Source organism: Ramularia collo-cygni, assembly GCF_900074925.1.
Source record: "Ramularia collo-cygni strain URUG2 genome assembly, contig: RCC_scaffold21, whole genome shotgun sequence".
Taxonomy (NCBI): Eukaryota; Fungi; Ascomycota; class Dothideomycetes; order Mycosphaerellales; family Mycosphaerellaceae; genus Ramularia; species Ramularia collo-cygni.
This window is the reverse complement of record NW_019716275.1, coordinates 165995-181812: the sequence shown is the minus strand read 5'-3', so window position 1 is coordinate 181812 and position 15818 is coordinate 165995. Positions and strand designations below refer to the sequence as shown.

At 53.0% G+C, this 15818-nt stretch overlaps 6 protein-coding genes; 1 reads left to right on the top strand and 5 right to left on the bottom strand.

Moving 5' to 3' along the window:
- Window positions 1-564: 564 nt before the first annotated feature.
- RCC_10156 (related to salicylate hydroxylase) lies at window positions 565-2423 on the bottom strand (the record flags this gene model as incomplete). XM_023775387.1 has 7 exons in its annotated part: window positions 565-743; window positions 796-1082; window positions 1151-1417; window positions 1469-1749; window positions 1854-1877; window positions 2001-2219; window positions 2277-2423. 7 exons carry the CDS (start codon window positions 2421-2423, stop codon window positions 565-567), a joined length of 1404 nt encoding a protein of 467 aa, XP_023631155.1.
- A 1203-nt stretch (window positions 2424-3626) lies between these two features.
- RCC_10155 (uncharacterized protein) lies at window positions 3627-4510 on the bottom strand (the record flags this gene model as incomplete). XM_023775386.1 has 3 exons in its annotated part: window positions 3627-4111; window positions 4169-4338; window positions 4416-4510. 3 exons carry the CDS (start codon window positions 4508-4510, stop codon window positions 3627-3629), a joined length of 750 nt encoding a protein of 249 aa, XP_023631154.1.
- A 1780-nt stretch (window positions 4511-6290) lies between these two features.
- On the bottom strand, window positions 6291-9119 carry RCC_10154 (uncharacterized protein; the record flags this gene model as incomplete). XM_023775385.1 has 3 exons in its annotated part: window positions 6291-7599; window positions 7654-8828; window positions 8895-9119. 3 exons carry the CDS (start codon window positions 9117-9119, stop codon window positions 6291-6293), a joined length of 2709 nt encoding a protein of 902 aa, XP_023631153.1.
- A 1109-nt stretch (window positions 9120-10228) lies between these two features.
- RCC_10153 (related to small nuclear ribonucleoprotein (LSM1)) lies at window positions 10229-11057 on the bottom strand (the record flags this gene model as incomplete). XM_023775384.1 has 4 exons in its annotated part: window positions 10229-10402; window positions 10456-10571; window positions 10638-10706; window positions 10772-11057. 4 exons carry the CDS (start codon window positions 11055-11057, stop codon window positions 10229-10231), a joined length of 645 nt encoding a protein of 214 aa, XP_023631152.1.
- A 96-nt stretch (window positions 11058-11153) lies between these two features.
- Window positions 11154-14369, top strand: RCC_10152 (related to PHO87 protein; the record flags this gene model as incomplete). The annotated part of the gene is made up of 1 exon (XM_023775383.1): window positions 11154-14369. The coding sequence occupies one exon, from the start codon at window positions 11154-11156 to the stop codon at window positions 14367-14369; it is 3216 nt and encodes a 1071-aa protein (XP_023631151.1).
- A 95-nt stretch (window positions 14370-14464) lies between these two features.
- On the bottom strand, window positions 14465-15676 carry RCC_10151 (related to N-acetylglucosamine-6-phosphate deacetylase; the record flags this gene model as incomplete). Its single annotated transcript, XM_023775382.1, has 1 exon — window positions 14465-15676. The coding sequence occupies one exon, from the start codon at window positions 15674-15676 to the stop codon at window positions 14465-14467; it is 1212 nt and encodes a 403-aa protein (XP_023631150.1).
- Between the last annotated feature and the right edge of the window lie 142 nt (window positions 15677-15818).

The following is a 15818-nucleotide window of genomic DNA, read 5'->3' as shown; positions in this document are numbered from 1 at the left end:
CGACAAGTGGGAATGAGATGGAGCTTCCACCTTTCCGAGTGGTGTGTCCCCCCCAACGAGGGGTCTGAGTCTGGGAGGGGGACCAGAGATTATTATCGCAGCTGCAAGCCACTTTCCACACTCGCTGCACGCCTGGGCCCTCGATTATTCTATTCCGTTCCAAGTATGTGTGCTCTCTCTCTCTCGCCTGAGCGTGATTGCCATATCAACAAAAATGTTGGAGAAGATGATGGATGATGGATGCTGGTCTTGCTGTTGGTGGTGGCAGAGCTCTGCCGCAGCATGTTGTTGCCTTTCATTTCTGCATTGTGACGCGCTACTTCCTGCTATTTTCGTTGGGTCTTGGAGGCGAGGGCGCAGGCGGCCTCATGGAGGCTGAGTTGTTTTGCTGTGTTGGTGGGAAGATAAAGATGGGGGTTTGAGGTGTGGAAAGTTTGAAATGGAGGCGAGCAGCACCATTTGCACTGCCACACTCGCAGCAACCTGATCGCTTGATGAACAATAACATAGACAAGCCTTTACTGAACTCGAAGCAATGGACATCGAWCTCTCTTGTCACCTATACTAAAGCTTAAGTTTGAACTTGTGCTCAGTTGGTAAAAACCAGTCAGCAATCTTGTTCGCCTCTTTCCAGGTCACAGATGTCGCAGTATCCCTCAAGGGCTTGCCTCCGTTTATCCAAGTGGCAATCTCGTCATCTGCATGAGCTTCTGCATCATATCCGTAACATTCAATGACCGTTCCTGARTGCAATATAAGTAAGATACACTCAAAGAGATACCCGTGATTGCTTACCTGGGTCGCCGTAGAGGTTCGCGCTCTTGATCGGGACCTCACCCTGCAGCTCGCGACGCATCGTTTTATCCCTTGCATCTGCAGCTGGTCCATCTGGCAGATGCCAAAGCCATCCATTAAGATAGGAGACTTGCTGTTTATAGCTGGCCTTTGGCATCCGCCCTTTCTCATACACGCCAACAGCGTCTGCAATGTTCAAACGACCATCGATGACAGCTCCAATACAGCGTGCGAGGAAAGCGCCATCTTCCATACTTGTTGCTGCACCTTGAGCCATGTGATTTGTCCTAAACCACGAATGAGTATCAATGATGCATGCGAGGAGTCCTCGGGAAGTCCGCTCGTTGATACTAACATGGAGTGTGCGGCATCACCCATAAGAACAATGTTCTTCTCCGGATTAGACCAAGATTCCAGCGGCCCCGTCAAAAGTAGCGGCCAGCGGGATATGGGAGGCTTGATCTTGTCGATAATTCTGCGGATTCGTGGGTCGAAATCCTTGTATTCATTGCGGACCTCTTCCACGCTGACTTCTTTCACAGTGTCGGCCAGYGATTCACGAAAATGGCTAAGTACGAGGTTGAAGTCTTTGGCGTTGGATATGGGGTATGTGATTATGTATCTGTAATGGCTCAGCGATTGGAGACGAGACGAGACGCCCGAGAGTACTTACCCAGCGGGCGACATCCAGACTTCCATTGTCTTTAGTAAGTTGCCATTTCCATCTTCAACCAGCTCTCTAGTCAAGGGATCTTTCCTGATCTCATCGTATGGTACTATGGCCCTATAGGCTGCGTTCCCGGACGGGGCCTTTGGCTTGACCTTGGGAAGCATTTGTTTTCGGGTGATGGATTGTACTCCATCAGCGCCGACAACCAGATCAAACACGTACGACTTTCCCGAATGCGTCGTGACAAGCACCTTACCGTTGGCTTGCTGTTTGAAGTCCGATACCTAGACAGCGAAGGGTGAAAGGTAAGCATAGAGCTCAAATGTCCCAATGTGTATGGAGGCCTCAAAGATAAGCTCTATGCCTCTCATACTTGATCTTGACTCACTCTGCTATCAATCAACAGGTTCACCTACAAAGCGAATTGCGGAATCGTTAGCAATTTCCGAGAGCATTCGATGCGGACAGAGGTACAGAGCAGTTCGAAAGACAAATTCGCACGACGATATATGCCTTTGGTCTTTTAATATCTTACCCCGTTGCTGCGAGCGATCTTGACAAGACCTTCATGCAAGTGATGGCGATGGACCAGCCACCAAGGGAATCCTAATGCCTCTTCGACGCGGTTGATCAAAGTGTACCCCGTCTTCGTGCCGTCTTGCCGTCGTAAGTTGAGCTCCTTAAATTGGACGAGATCATCTCCAATGGCTTTGTCGATGCCATATCGTATGAGTAGACGAGATACATTCGGTGTCTTGGAAGTTTCTGATGTCAGCAAGTCATCTCATCTCATTTCATGACTGGGACTCACCATCTGTATGCCTGCTCCGATCTCCCCGAGTTGCGTCGCTGCTTCGAGTACAGTAACATTGCCCCCGGCTCTGGCAATGGCGATGGCGGCCATCACACCGCCAATGCCACCGCCAACGATTCCGATGTGGAGCTCCTGTTTTCCCATGATGAGGTCGTCTGATTCTCGAGTATCTTGTCTCAAGTACCACGAGCTTGCTTATGTATCCTGCTCAATAGCAAGGCTGCGTCATAAGCGGTAGATATAACTCTAGTCCGAAACTCGCTCGAAGTTCGCGGTGTGAAGCTCCAGCTGATCCTTTACGCGAAGTCGCAGCCTCTCGTCATAGTCACGATCGCCCGGGATCGTCTGCCATGAGGACTGCGGAGGATGAGGCTCCCCGCAAACTCTTCTACGCGGCAGCAACCTTCGAGGGTCGATCGGCTGCCGTCTCGGATTTCTGTCGGAGAAGAGAGGCGTCCACGTCAAGTACTCCGTGCGAATAGCTACATCGCAACCCTAGGTTGTCGCAAAGGAAGGAGTACTAATGCATATTGCAGCGAGCTTGAAATTGTCGGAACGTCAGCGAAAGCGTGATGGCTATACATCGAAGCATAGAACTGCGCTGATGACGAACGTCCTAAGCATAAATGCTGTAATCCTAGTAATGAGTTCAGAGCCAACAACCAGGTCGACCAAGCCAAGGATGGCTTCCCGATTCTAGATCGTTCCTCATTGGGGTCGGATGAGTGCTGGCTTGAAAGGGTGTAGTGCAAGCGTGGTGTAAGTGAGGGGGTTTGAGAAGATTTGATTAGGAATGGAGAACGAATCATTGGGAGAAATTTGTTTTCCAAAGCTGGAATGCGCGGTACCAAGAGTCTGCGTTGAAGCTTGAGAGATGTGTGGTCGAAGTACGGTCATCCCGAGAGCATAGCGACGCCCCGCGCGACCTCGAGCTGGAGAAGGAAGTGCTGTTCAGACAAGGCAAGAGCCCAGCGACTCGCATGGGTCCACATTGATATTTGCATTTCATTCTCATGATCGTTTCAAGTTGGTCAAGACGGCAAGTAGAGAAAGAGAGGGAGATCAGAGGTGAGGAAATTCTTCCATTGACTGTACTGATAGAAGAACTATACATTAGTCTGTCGTCACCACCGACAGTGTGAAATTGAATAAACAAACGCTCGCTTCTTTATTCCGTCCCAAGCAGTGGTATCATCGTTTCCCTTCGTTCCCAAAAAAGCATCCGCCATGTTGCGACGACTTTTTGTGTCCGTAAGCCGCAACGACGAGATATTCATCGTGAGTGCGACAAATTCAGTCCAGGGAAGACCGTCGCGTAGATTCAAGTCGAGTTTGCAAGTCGATTGCTTACAAAACGAGAGCAGCGAGGGCACCCATGGCGAGCATTGGTGCAGCGGTGATGTAAGAACCGGAACCAGATGATGTGTCGGTGGCAGAGCTGACAGCGCTGCTGGCGTCAGAAGAGGCGGAGTCAACAGCGGATGAGGCAGATTCCATGACAGACGAGGCAGCGTCAGAGGCGCTGGACATGACGCTCTCGACAGAAGAAGAGGCCATGGTAATCATGCTTCCAGCAGACTCGGTGGCGGAGGAGACCATGTTTCCAGCAGAGTCGGTGGCAGAAGAGATCATGCCGCCAATGCCGCCAGCACCGTAGATGGTGGTAGAGCCGGTGGTAGTGGTGATGGTGGAGCCATCAGTGGTGACGACGCCAGTGAGCGCAGAGGTGGTGATGGCAGAGGAGCTCTCGTTGTCGCCGGAGCTGCTGCCGGTGGAGGAAGCAGAGGCAGAGCCAGATGCAGAGCCGGAGCCAGAGGCGGCGTTGAGAGCAGCTGATGGGGTCCGTTAATGAAAGATTCTCGAACGCGTCACATCGGGGTAGTACTTACTTGCGCAGTATGCCACACCGTAGGAGATGGCCATCTCAGCGTCGGAGGAGTTCTCGCAAGCCTCGTTAGAGCAGTCACGGATGCCGTTGCCGAAGTCCGCGTTCTGGCAGAAGCAGGAAGCCTCACCAGCCTCGCAGCCAGGGAATCCACGTGCAATGCCGACCATGTTGCTAGAGAAGATGTTAGCATTGCGCGCGGGCAGAGACGCGACGGTACAACGACGCGACGGTGGAACGACGACACGTACTTGATGCAGARCTGTCCACATTGTGGGAGCGCGGCGAGGTCCTGTGCAGCGGCGAAAACGGCGGCCGYGGCCAGGAGAGTGAATGAGGCCTTCATGGTAGTGGATGGGAATGTGGATTGGTGATGATAGTTCGTGGGCTGGAGAACGTTTCCTGTTGACGGCGACGTTGATGTGCGGAGGATGGACGTTTGAAGGTGGGTGGGAGCGAAAGAGAAGTTTGCGAAGAGAGCGGGCAAGAGCGTGGTTTTGGATGTCGCCGCTACTGAGGGCAACAGGAATCTTGACAATTCATGGGAACGTGACGATCACAACTAACGGTTAGCGAACCAAGCAAAGCCTATCATACACCGTACCTGCATGACGCCCAAAACTCGTTTCCAAGGGGCCGATAGTGTGGCGGTGAAAACACGGGGGCGCGTCTAGCTCACATCGACGGCAGGCACACACGTTCTGGATTCTGCTTCAGGCTTCAGCTTGCTACATGGACATCTAGCATCCGACGATTGACGTTTACACCGCGCGAAGACGCTCGAGCCTGCCGACAGCCGTGCCCAGTGCGCAACAAGCACTGCCGGTACGCCCAATCTATCTAGAGCCGACGTCATCATTCCAATCGATATAACGCGGTCACTGCGAGGTGTTCGTGCACTCGCATCATCGGCAATAGACTTCCCAAGCGGATATCGGACTCGGGCAAATAATAACTTGGACAGCAAAGCAGGTTGCCACGGAGAGTACGCAACATGTCGTAGGCCATGCAGCTTGCGCACRCTGCTGCTTCCATGTGGTTGGGACAAGCATACGTCGTGCAGCATGCTGCAGATGGAGGGCAGCTGGTCTGGTTCGTCACCAGCCACACGTGAAGCAGCATTGATCGCTGATCAGTCTGAGCTTAAGATCACGCGTCGGCGTGGGAACGGATCTGGCTGTGGCGCAGTCGACCCCGTCTTACTCCTCTGCGGCCAATGGCCCGCGATTCAATCTCCGAGCCTCTGATTCGATTTGAGTGGTTCCCAATCTCCGCCACCCCACGTCGCAAAGTGCTCCAAGTATCTTGCGTGCACTGTGGAAGGTGTTGAGAGGGAGGCGGGAGGGTGGAGATGCTGTGTTTCGTGGAAATGGGCCGGGTTGGACACCGCTTGGAGCACAAACAGGATTGAATGATGTTGCTCGATCAACCCAGCCTCATCGCGCATTAGCGGCTGCACCATTGGCCTACAGCCAAGATTTACCAGGATGTCACTAGAAACTTGGCAGTTCCGAATCAGGTATCGCTGATCTATTTGATTTTCTTCGGCTCTTTGAGTCGGTCACCGCAATCGTTGAGTCGCCAACGTAACACGAGGGTGGTCGTCGACCGACGACGAGACTCACAGAGGTCGGAGAGTAGTTGCACAATGTTCCGTGACAGATACATCTAAGATTGGAGTGAAGCCACAAAGGGGTGGTGTTGATGAGGTTGTTTGTCCAGCGCGGCAAAGGTCTCACGCTGTCCGGACTTAGATTCTGTGCCAGCGTTCATCAGTGGCTGGCTTCATCCGTCAAAATCTCCCGACCAGACCAATGAGGTGGGATTACCCGACATCACCTCGCACGCACGTTCCAACTAGATTAACGCGAGAGCATGCTTTCATCGACCTCGATTGTAAAGTTCAATTTTCATTTCAAAGCCACGCTGTATGCTCAACACCATAACTGCCGAGCGCAAAGATACATGACATCAATGCAGTCGCAAGTGGACTGCTTCGACCACGTCCGGATCGGGTGTGTCTGTCGCTCTTCCGCAACCCTCAATTCAACACCGAAACCTGCACCGTTGTGCAGTCCGGGAAGTGTCTTGGAGTGCCCACAGAACCAGAGCCTCGCAGAACCGCATCAATCCTCCATCTTATCGAGAACGTCAGAGTCTTGAAGTGAGACCGYGTTGCTATCGTCGGAATCATCAGCGCTCTCGTTCCCGGCTTCGACGTCGTTCGGCCTGTTCGCTTCAACATCCGCCTCCTCCGCCGCATCAACCGCCTTTGGCGCGATGGCGACGTTGCTAGCCTTCTGTCGCTTGCTCTGGTCCGGCTCGTTGTTGTCCTTGGGTTCTTCGCCAGAGGTATGCGTGTCTCGCTTTCGCTTCTCGCCAGCCATCTGAATCTTGAGCATGTTTCGATGACTGGTCCGCATGCCGAAGTAGTCGATGTACTTGCTAAAGTCCTTGACGTTCTCATCATACCACTCCCACTCTCCTGGCTGGTATCCCTTCGATTTGGGCTGAGTCTGCTTCTGTCCCAGCGCAGCAGAGATGCGCTTCGTTATGGTAGCCTTGTCACAGTAGCAGCCGTTGTGGCAGAAACGATCTCGAACATCCTTGTTTCCACAACCAGCCTCACTCGTGATGCGAAGGAGCATCGATCGCCACAGCAAATCCGGGCAAAAGTCAACAATGCACTCCGCGGCGACCTTTGTGAGAATTGGAGTGTTCTCAAGTTGCTTGCGGGTGACGACGGTATCGCGCACTGAGAACTTGGCTTGCTCGAGATTCTCCGTCATGCCCTTCTTACCTGGGTCCCAGTAGATTTTGATACTCGCCTGCACCTCTGGGTCAACTTCTCCCTCCTCTGCTGCGTCAATGACTTCATCAGGAGACGTGAACCCAAGATGAGCGGCCTTCTCCTCGTCCGCAGGAGTGGAAAAGGCATAAACTCCAGAGTGGTAAGGATCACCACCAACATCACCTTTCGGACGGCCCTCCCTCTTCTGTCGTACCTTCTTACCGTCAACTTCAGAGGGATTGCCCGCCTTTTCCTTGAGCTTTTTAGCGGCGCGGGCGATGCCTGCAGCATGTGTTGTCAGCTTTGCGAGAGCGTTCTTTTCTTGTAAGCGCTTACGCTGTTGTTCTTGGATTTTGGCGTCGATGTCTTCGATGACTGCAATGTTTTTGGTGCGTGTCATTGCCATATCATTGAGTGTTTCCGGGTCGTAGACGCTGAGGTCCCAAGCGGCCTTGGCCTTCTCCGCCTTGAAGTCCAGGTTGCGCGTCCAAGGGAATTCTTCGGCTTCGGCGTGTTTGCGCATGCTCTTACGACCAGGCTTGTTGCCGGGCTTCTTTTCGATCGGACGCTTTCGTGCTGCGTACGGTGGGGTCTGCGGAGGGGGTGGAGGAGATTGTGGGGGAGGTGTTTCCTTTTTGGCTCGACTGCGCGCGTTGTTAGTAAGAACGAGGATGAAAGGAAAGGATGGCAAGAATTACCGCTTAGTCGGCTCGTTGTACTTGTATGGGGTTGGCGGCTGGTAGTGACTGTATGGCGCAGGCGGAGGCCCGGCCGGGTAGCCCATTCCAGGATGACCGTATGCACTTGGCGGATACTGATACGACGGTATCGGGTGACCTTGCTGTGGGTGAGGCTGAGCGTACTGATGATAAGGCCACGGCATACCTGGTGGTGGTGGGAAGTACATCGCCCCTGCTGGTGGCATACCGGGGTGTATCGAAGGATACTGCATGCCTGGTGGTGCCATACCTTGTTGGGCGTTTGGAGTGTGCGCCATCGGATGTCCTGACATAGGGTGCGGCATGTTCTGCTGCATGTTCTGSGGCGGGTACTGCGGCATGTTCTGCTGTGGGTGTGGCACATTCTGCTGAGGTAGATTCTGATGAGGCACGTTCTGCTGTGGAATGGGTTGCTGCTTGGTGTTCTCCTGCGCAGGGTCCTGCTGAGTAGCATTTTGCTGAGGAAGGACTTGTTGCGTCTGACCTTGTTGAGGATCTGCATGCTGGGGAGTGTTCTGCTGAGCGGGAGTTTGATGTGCAGTATCCTGCCGAGGTGCGTGCTGGGACTGCAAAACCTGTTGTTGAGGTACTGGCTCTGTTACATCTTGAGATCGACGTCTATCCTGAGATGCTCGCTGCGGTGGGAGAGGTCGAGATGGCTCTCGCGGCAGGCGATCTTGAGAATACGTATGCGCTTCCCGGCCGGTAGGGTGTTGTCCGTAGATGGGGATTCCAAGCTTTCGCCAGCGTTGGCGCTCGTGCAAGCGCTGGTATGCTAGCATCGCTTCGTCTTGGGGGATGAGCCATTGAGGAATTGGAAAGTCTTCAATGTAGCGGAGCATCTCGAGGTCCTTATCTTGCTGGTACAGCTCGGTCATCTCCCAGTTGTCGTGGATTCGGCGAATGCAGACCTGACTGTACATCAACTCCCACTGCTTGCGCGCTCTTGGAGAGAATTCAATCCATGGTCGATCGGACAGGGCGTATTCCTCGCTGTCATCTTCGGAAGACGACTCCACGGAGATGACGGACTGATTGTCGCTGAATACATCATCTTCGTCGGTTCCCATATCGTAGTCCGTGTCCTTGAGTTCATACTCCTCGACTTCATCGTCATTGTCGTTGTCGTGTTGCGCCTTGGAGGCGCTTGGCGTCTGTACAGGTGCCTCAAAGTGACGTCAGCGAAGTGAACGAATACGCAAGCACAAAGCATCACACACCTTTCCCTTGCGACCCCACGGTCTGTTCGATGTCGATATTGATTGATCTTGAGAATCGGCGTTGGTAGGAACGACTGGATCACTGCTGTCGGAGATGAGGATTGCAGACATCTTCTGCTTGACCGTGATGGTGTCTGCTGCCGATGATCGCTGGCGCCGAGGACGCGCGCTGCTGCGCGTTGACGGACTGGCGGTAGAGGTGGGTTTACCCATGACGGGCGGCATGTTCTACGGTTTCACTTGATCAGCGGTTGAACTCGAGGTGAAGTCAAAGTATCCAAGTGAGTTGATAAGTGACAGAAGTGTGGCAAGGGAACAAACGTACATTGAGTTGCAGAGGTCATGCGGCTGTCRTGGATGGATGATGGTGGATGTTTCGAGGCGTCGTTGACGTGGATAGAACGTGGTTTGTAGGTTCTTTCTAGCGCCGGCAAGTTTGGAAGGAGCGACGCCAAGAATTCGTTGACATTCACTCGCAGAGCTTGGACGATCAGGTGATCACCACAAAATCACGCTGCCGCTCAAATCCGGGAGCTTGTCTGACAGGTAGATCCAGTATTCACTGCACGCGATGGCTTCGTGTTGAAGTGATTCTGTACCACGGAACTGGAGGGTGAGACGTAATGTCAGAGACGACTCGAGCGAGAGCAWAGCTGATCGAAAACCGCCCTGGACTGACCAAGTGTTAGCGAGAGCTTTCAAGACTATGACGTTGTTGTCGAGTTGGCTTCGAAAGTGGACGATTGCATTCACTTTCGAATTCACTTCATCATTCACTTGCCTGATTTCCGAGCCTAGGGTGATCCCACGCGCGCCGAAATGGCAACCTCGTCGCTTTTAGTTATTGACCCGCACTTCTGATTGCCGCTATCGGATCATTAGTAGGTTAATTGATGGAGCTCGTTACCGTTGCGGATGATCACGCATGCTGTTGATGTTGAAAGAAGAAAGCATTCACGCGAAGTGCAACCCTTCCCGACGCTAAAGTTTGGCGCTAACGAAAAGGGCCCACCCCTCGCACGGACTTTGGACTTTGAGTGACAATCACAAAGTCAGAAACAATCTTGACGTGCACGGAAATGTTCGAAGTACGCATGAGATCCTTAAGTAGCTATGATAGCTTATAGAATCGGAGTTCGACTGAACTTCGCTGCTCACCAGCGGCAACGGCACGTAAATATAAGTTCCTGTGAGAATCACTCTCTCTCCTTGGAGCCTCTCCACCATGAACCCACTTTGCTCCGTCCGCAGATTCTGAACGTCTGCATGTTCAAGACGTTTCTTCGTTTCCTTTCAAGCAAAGGAAACAGTGACAGTCCACCAATTGAAAATCTTCAAAAGATAACTTCACCGGCGTGCTCGCCTTCGAATCCGAGCTCGGCCAGTTTCTTTTGCTTCGACTTGTCGCTCTTTTTCCGCTGCTTGTCTTGTTCTTTCTTCATCGCGAACACCTTCTCCACAGGAGCTGCCTCGAACGGAGGTGGGACATAGTCGTCCTTGTCCAAGTCCTGTGCCTGGGGTCAGCAGATGGACATTTGTTGGAAGCATAGATTGAGTGTACAATCTCTCCAAGAAGTAAGACATTTTCTCCTCGCACGAGGAATAGTCCACGCTTGATATCGGCGTACAGGTTGTCCACGAAGAAGCGCTCGATCGTGTCTTGGAGCACCAAATTCCCTATCATAGCCGGTCAACGTGCCATTCCATGTGTGTTTCCTTTGACCATCCCAATGCCCAACATACCGAACTGATCCCAACTGCGCAACACGCCAATCAACTTCCTTCCGTCTCGCAGCGACAGCAATAGCTTTTCTACAAATCGCTTATTGGTCATCGATGTTCCATGTACGGTCATGCGCCACAAGATGCGCACTCACTATCGGTCAGGTCGAGCAGTTGTGCGGCGGTGGTGAACATCTGCGGTGGCAGTTGCGGAACTGGCGGCGGACCGGACTGCATGGCCGGCGGGCCTGCATCCTGAATGTTCAAGTTCTCCATGTGCTCATTGGTCGTGAGGGTGGGGGTGTGAGGTGAGGACCGGTGTTGTTGTTCAAGCCATGAATGTTGGACGGGGTTTGTCGTTGGTGTTGGTGTGAAGCGTGATGCATCATCATCGCGGGGATCGGCAGCGCAGCGCAGCAGAGCTTCCCGTCTTGAGCGCATGTCAGAACATCACTTCTACGCTGCACGAGACCACGCATTCCGAGAGCATTTCAGGCCCGACCGAAACATGAAACGACGGCGATAAGGACACCCAACATGCTGTCAGCTTTCAAGGCACAGTCCATACACGAGCTCAAGGCAAGAGACAAGTCGCGCATCGAGTCGCTGCTCGCGTATGGCGATCGATTGCTTGTAGGACTAAGTAATGGCTATCTGCGAGTGCACCGCGTAAATAGCGAGGAGCCGGCGGGTTCGGCGCCGGCGGGTTCAGATGACAGTGCGGACAAGGACAAGGACACTGTCGGGAAACTCGATACCGTGAGCAGTGGAGATGGCACGACCGAGACGAAGACCAAGCCGGTAGAGCTTATGCGCGAGGTGGAAAACTTCAGCCGTCGCCCGGTTCAGCAGCTGGCAATCATTAAAGAGGCGAATCTGCTGGTCAGTCTGAGTGACACGTATGTCTCCCTCCACGACCTGAAGACCTTCCGTCTTGTCGAGCGATTGGAGAGCACCAAAGGAGCAGTGTGCTTCGCCGTGACGAGCAATGTGGTCAAGGACTCCGACACAAACGTTCCGAGCTTGGTCTCACGTCTGGCTGTTGGTGCGAAGAGGAAAGTGCTATGCTGGACATGGCAGGACATGGAAATGCTGCCCGAAGTTGCGGAGCTCAGCATGGAGGCAAGCGTTAAAAGTCTGAACTGGGCCGATGGCACTCGTCTCTTCGCGGGCATGGACCCAGGATTCAGCGTGGTTGACATCACAACAAGAGAGATTACCGCCATCACCAAGGCCTCGCCGAATCCAGCCGGGGACGTGAACTCTGGAGAGCTGGCAGGCGTTCGGTTCGCCGCCGTGAGCAGCAGTGGAATGGGATATATGGGCATGGGGAGCTGGGTGCCGAAACCCATGGCCACTGGACTGTTTGGGAATCAAGTCTTGCTTGCCAAGGATGTCAACACCCTCTTCACTGGTGTAGACGGAAAACCGCTCGAGAAGCGGCAAGTGCCATGGTCTCTTGCACCAGAGGCGATTGGCTACAGCTATCCATATCTGCTCGCTCTTCAGCCTCCAGAAAAGGGTAGCCTGCAGATTCGAAATCCCGACACATTGACCTTGCTGCAGTCAATCGGTGTCCCTGGTGCGACCATCCTTCACGTCCCGCAACCTAACATCAGCTTGGCGCACGCCGGCAAGGGTTTCTTGGTCGCCTCCGACCGCGTCATATGGCGCATGAATGCATTGCCCTACGATGTTCAGCTTGCAGAGCTAGCCGAGAAGCAGCGTTTTGATGAGGCGACAAGCCTGCTCGAACTCCTCGAAGACACGCTCATAGATGATAAGGCTGGGCGCATTCGCGAGATCATGAGTCAAAAGGCCATATCCCTGTTTCATCAACAAAAGTATCGACTTGCCCTGGACTTGTTTACTGACGCCGAAACCTCACCCGAACGAGTCATTGCATTGTACCCAAGAAGCGTGGCGGGCGAGCTGTCCACGATAGTCGATGAGCCCGAGGCTGAGCCTGCAGCCGCTGAGGCCAACGATGGCAAGGACGAAGATGTCAGCAAAGATACACATTCTACACCTTCAAAAGGCATGTTTGGGATTTTGAAAGGTGGTCATAAGAAAGCCGATTCCGACACTGCTTCGATGAAGTCTCCAGGTAGACTGGATACCGACAACATGAGCATCCGGGCAAAGACCACAAAGAGTGCCGACAAGCCTTTGGAAGGCGAGGATCTCAAAATGGCGTGCCGATGTTTGAGTTCCTTTCTCGCCCAGGCAAGGAAGGAACTGCAGAGGCATCTCAACCCAGATGGTACAATGAAGGAAGATCCACCTTCTATGGATAGCGAAACAGGGAAACCTGCATTCAGCAACCTTCTTCCGAATTCCGTTGTTGATGCAAAGGCAGGAGAGATTGATTGGCGCTCAGAGCTCATTAACACTGCACAGTTGGTTGATACGACGCTCTTCCGTGCATATATGTTAGCGACGCCATTCCTTGCAGGATCTCTGTTCCGCATTGACAATTTTTGCGACCCTGAGGTGGTCCAGTCGGCGCTGTACGAAGGCGAACGGTACAACGACCTGATCGACTTTCTTCATGGCAAGGGTCTACATCGCCAGGCTTTGGAAATGCTCGCAAAGTTCGGCAAAGGCGAAGCTGATGGACAGATTCCGGACGGTATGACAGGGCCGGAGCGCACGGTCGGGTACCTGAAGCAACTTCCCCCAGAGCTTGTCGATGTGGTCTTGGAGTATGTGCGCTGGCCTATTGATGAGAACCCCATAGTCGGGATGGATGTCTTCCTGGCAGACACAGACAACGCAGAGAGACTGCCTCGAGACCAGGTTCTTGAATTTCTTGCTAGTATTGACTCGAAGCTTGAGATACAATATCTCGAGCACATTATCAACGAGCTTGGCGAAGGCGATGCAACATTCCATCAACACCTGGTGGATCTCTATCTTTTAGAGCTCAAGAAGAAGGATCTTGAGGATTCGAGACGAACGGAGATCAAGGGCAAGCTTGAGGCCTTCATGTTGAAGAGCAAGGCTTATAACAGGGCCAAGACCTTGCCGCAGCTGCCTGCGAGTGATCCTACCTTTTATGAGGCTAGGGCTATTGTTTACAGCGCTCTGGGACAGCATAAGCAAGCACTGTCCATATACGTTTTCCAAATCCAGGACTACGAAAAGGCCGAGAACTACTGCAATAAGGGATACATCGAGCAGCAGGCTGAGCGCCAAGCTTGTCTGCTCGATGGAACCACCACACACGAAAAGCCGCATCGGGCGTTTGAACCAGAGGACTCCTCCACCAAACCAAACATTTTTGCCATTCTCCTCGGGTTGTACCTTCGACCCCCGCCCGGTGAAGAGAAGCGATGGCCACAAGCTCTTGAGTTGCTCAGCAAGCATGGCGCTCGACTTCCTGCGAGTAGCACACTCGATCTCATGCCTGACGATCTGGCGGTCAAAGAGCTTCAGGACTATTTTCGCGGTCGCATCAGGAACGCTACGTCAATCCTGCGAGAAGAGCAAATCGTTCGCAGCCTGGAAGGAGTGCGTCGTACCAATACAGAGAGGCTGCTCTCCCTTGGCCCAGATGGCGCTCCAGGTGGGAAGGCACTCGGGAAGAATCGGCGAGTGAGAATCGGTGAGGATGACCATTGCAAAGTCTGTCACAAGCGTTTCGGGGCCAGTGCTGTACGCGTTTACCCGGACAATCAGGTCATACATTATGGATGCATCGGGAGGAGTACTGCACCTGGGGCGACGCGGAGATCTGCTGCGTGGGGGTGATGATTGTTTTTATGATACCCTCGTAGCGTCGAATAATGGGGATTGCCCACATTTCGCCGTACTGGCTTGAGTCCTGCTTCCGGAGACTGCCACCACTACGACACGTCTAGAGACTGCTGCTGCCATACTCTCTGGCCGCCCACCCATGTCTCCAGCACGTTCGCCTGGGCGTCGAGCACCGCAAAATCCGCTCGTCTTCCAGCTGCTACTCTGCCTCTCGTTTCATCTCCCATCATGTCAGATATGTTCTGTGTGACGGTGCGAACAGCTTCGGCCATGCTACAGCCAGACCACTCGATTACATTCCTCACACACTCTGCTAGCGATGCACAGCCTCCGATCAATGTCTCCGTCCCTGCAATCACAACCTTTGAGYCTCTCTTCTCCTGTTTGTGGGGGATCTGAGCATGACCGGGATAACTTCCATCTTCCAATCCGGCGAGCTCAATCGAATCTGTTATGACAATGCACTTCTTGGGATTTGCTCTAAATAACATAGACACCACGCTGGGATGGAGGTGATTCCCGTCGGGAATGAGTGAGAAGAATGGACTTTCAGTCTTGTGGGAAGCTACCGTCACCAGGCCTGCCAGTCCAGGATCTCTGTGGTGCAACGGAGCCATTGCGTTCAGGGTGTGTGTAAGACAGTTGGCTCCACTCTCGACAGCTGAGAGTCCTTGGTCGTAAGTTGCATTCGAGTGTCCCAACGAGACTCGAATACCTTTACCGGTCAAGTTGCGTATAAGCTGTGATGATCCCTTTCCTTCAGGAGCCAAAGTCACAAGTTTCAACGTTTCGGAATCACCCACTATAGGCCCATATACCTCCACAGGCGAGGTTGTCGCATCGAAGAACAAGGACGAATTGTGGGCTCCTTTTTTGGCAGGATGTAAATATGGCCCCTCGGCATGTGCACCAAGCAGCGAAGCTCCGTGGGAGATGTCTCGTGGTTTCGTGTGGGGAAGGATCTTCTTGAAGGCGTCGGAAGAGACAGTTGGAATTGTGATGTAGAATCCAGTCACGCCTTGACTTGGCAGATAGCGTGCGACTTCATCGACTTTTCTCTCGTAGCTAGCTTCATCATCGAAGTGGGTAAAGTGGAAACCTCTCATTCCGTTGGTTTGGAGTTCCAGGAGCCCGGGAGCGACAATGGCTCCCTGCAAATCGATTACATTGTTTGCTGGCTCATTGCTGGTGCCAATGACCAGTCCGGTCTTGGGAGAAAAGTGCAGGTAGTCTTGATTCGCGCTGTACGGTACAAGCTTTCCATCATCACAAAGTGAGAAGTTGTACAAGGATACAGCCATGCTCGTGAGGATTTTAAAGTTAGGTCTCCGAGATCCTGGAGACTTCAAGGTTTTAGCTTAGAGAAGCTGCCGGACAGGGGGTGTGAACTTGAAAGTAACGAAAAGGACTTCCAGCCATCTCGTTCAAGCACAGCATTCGTGG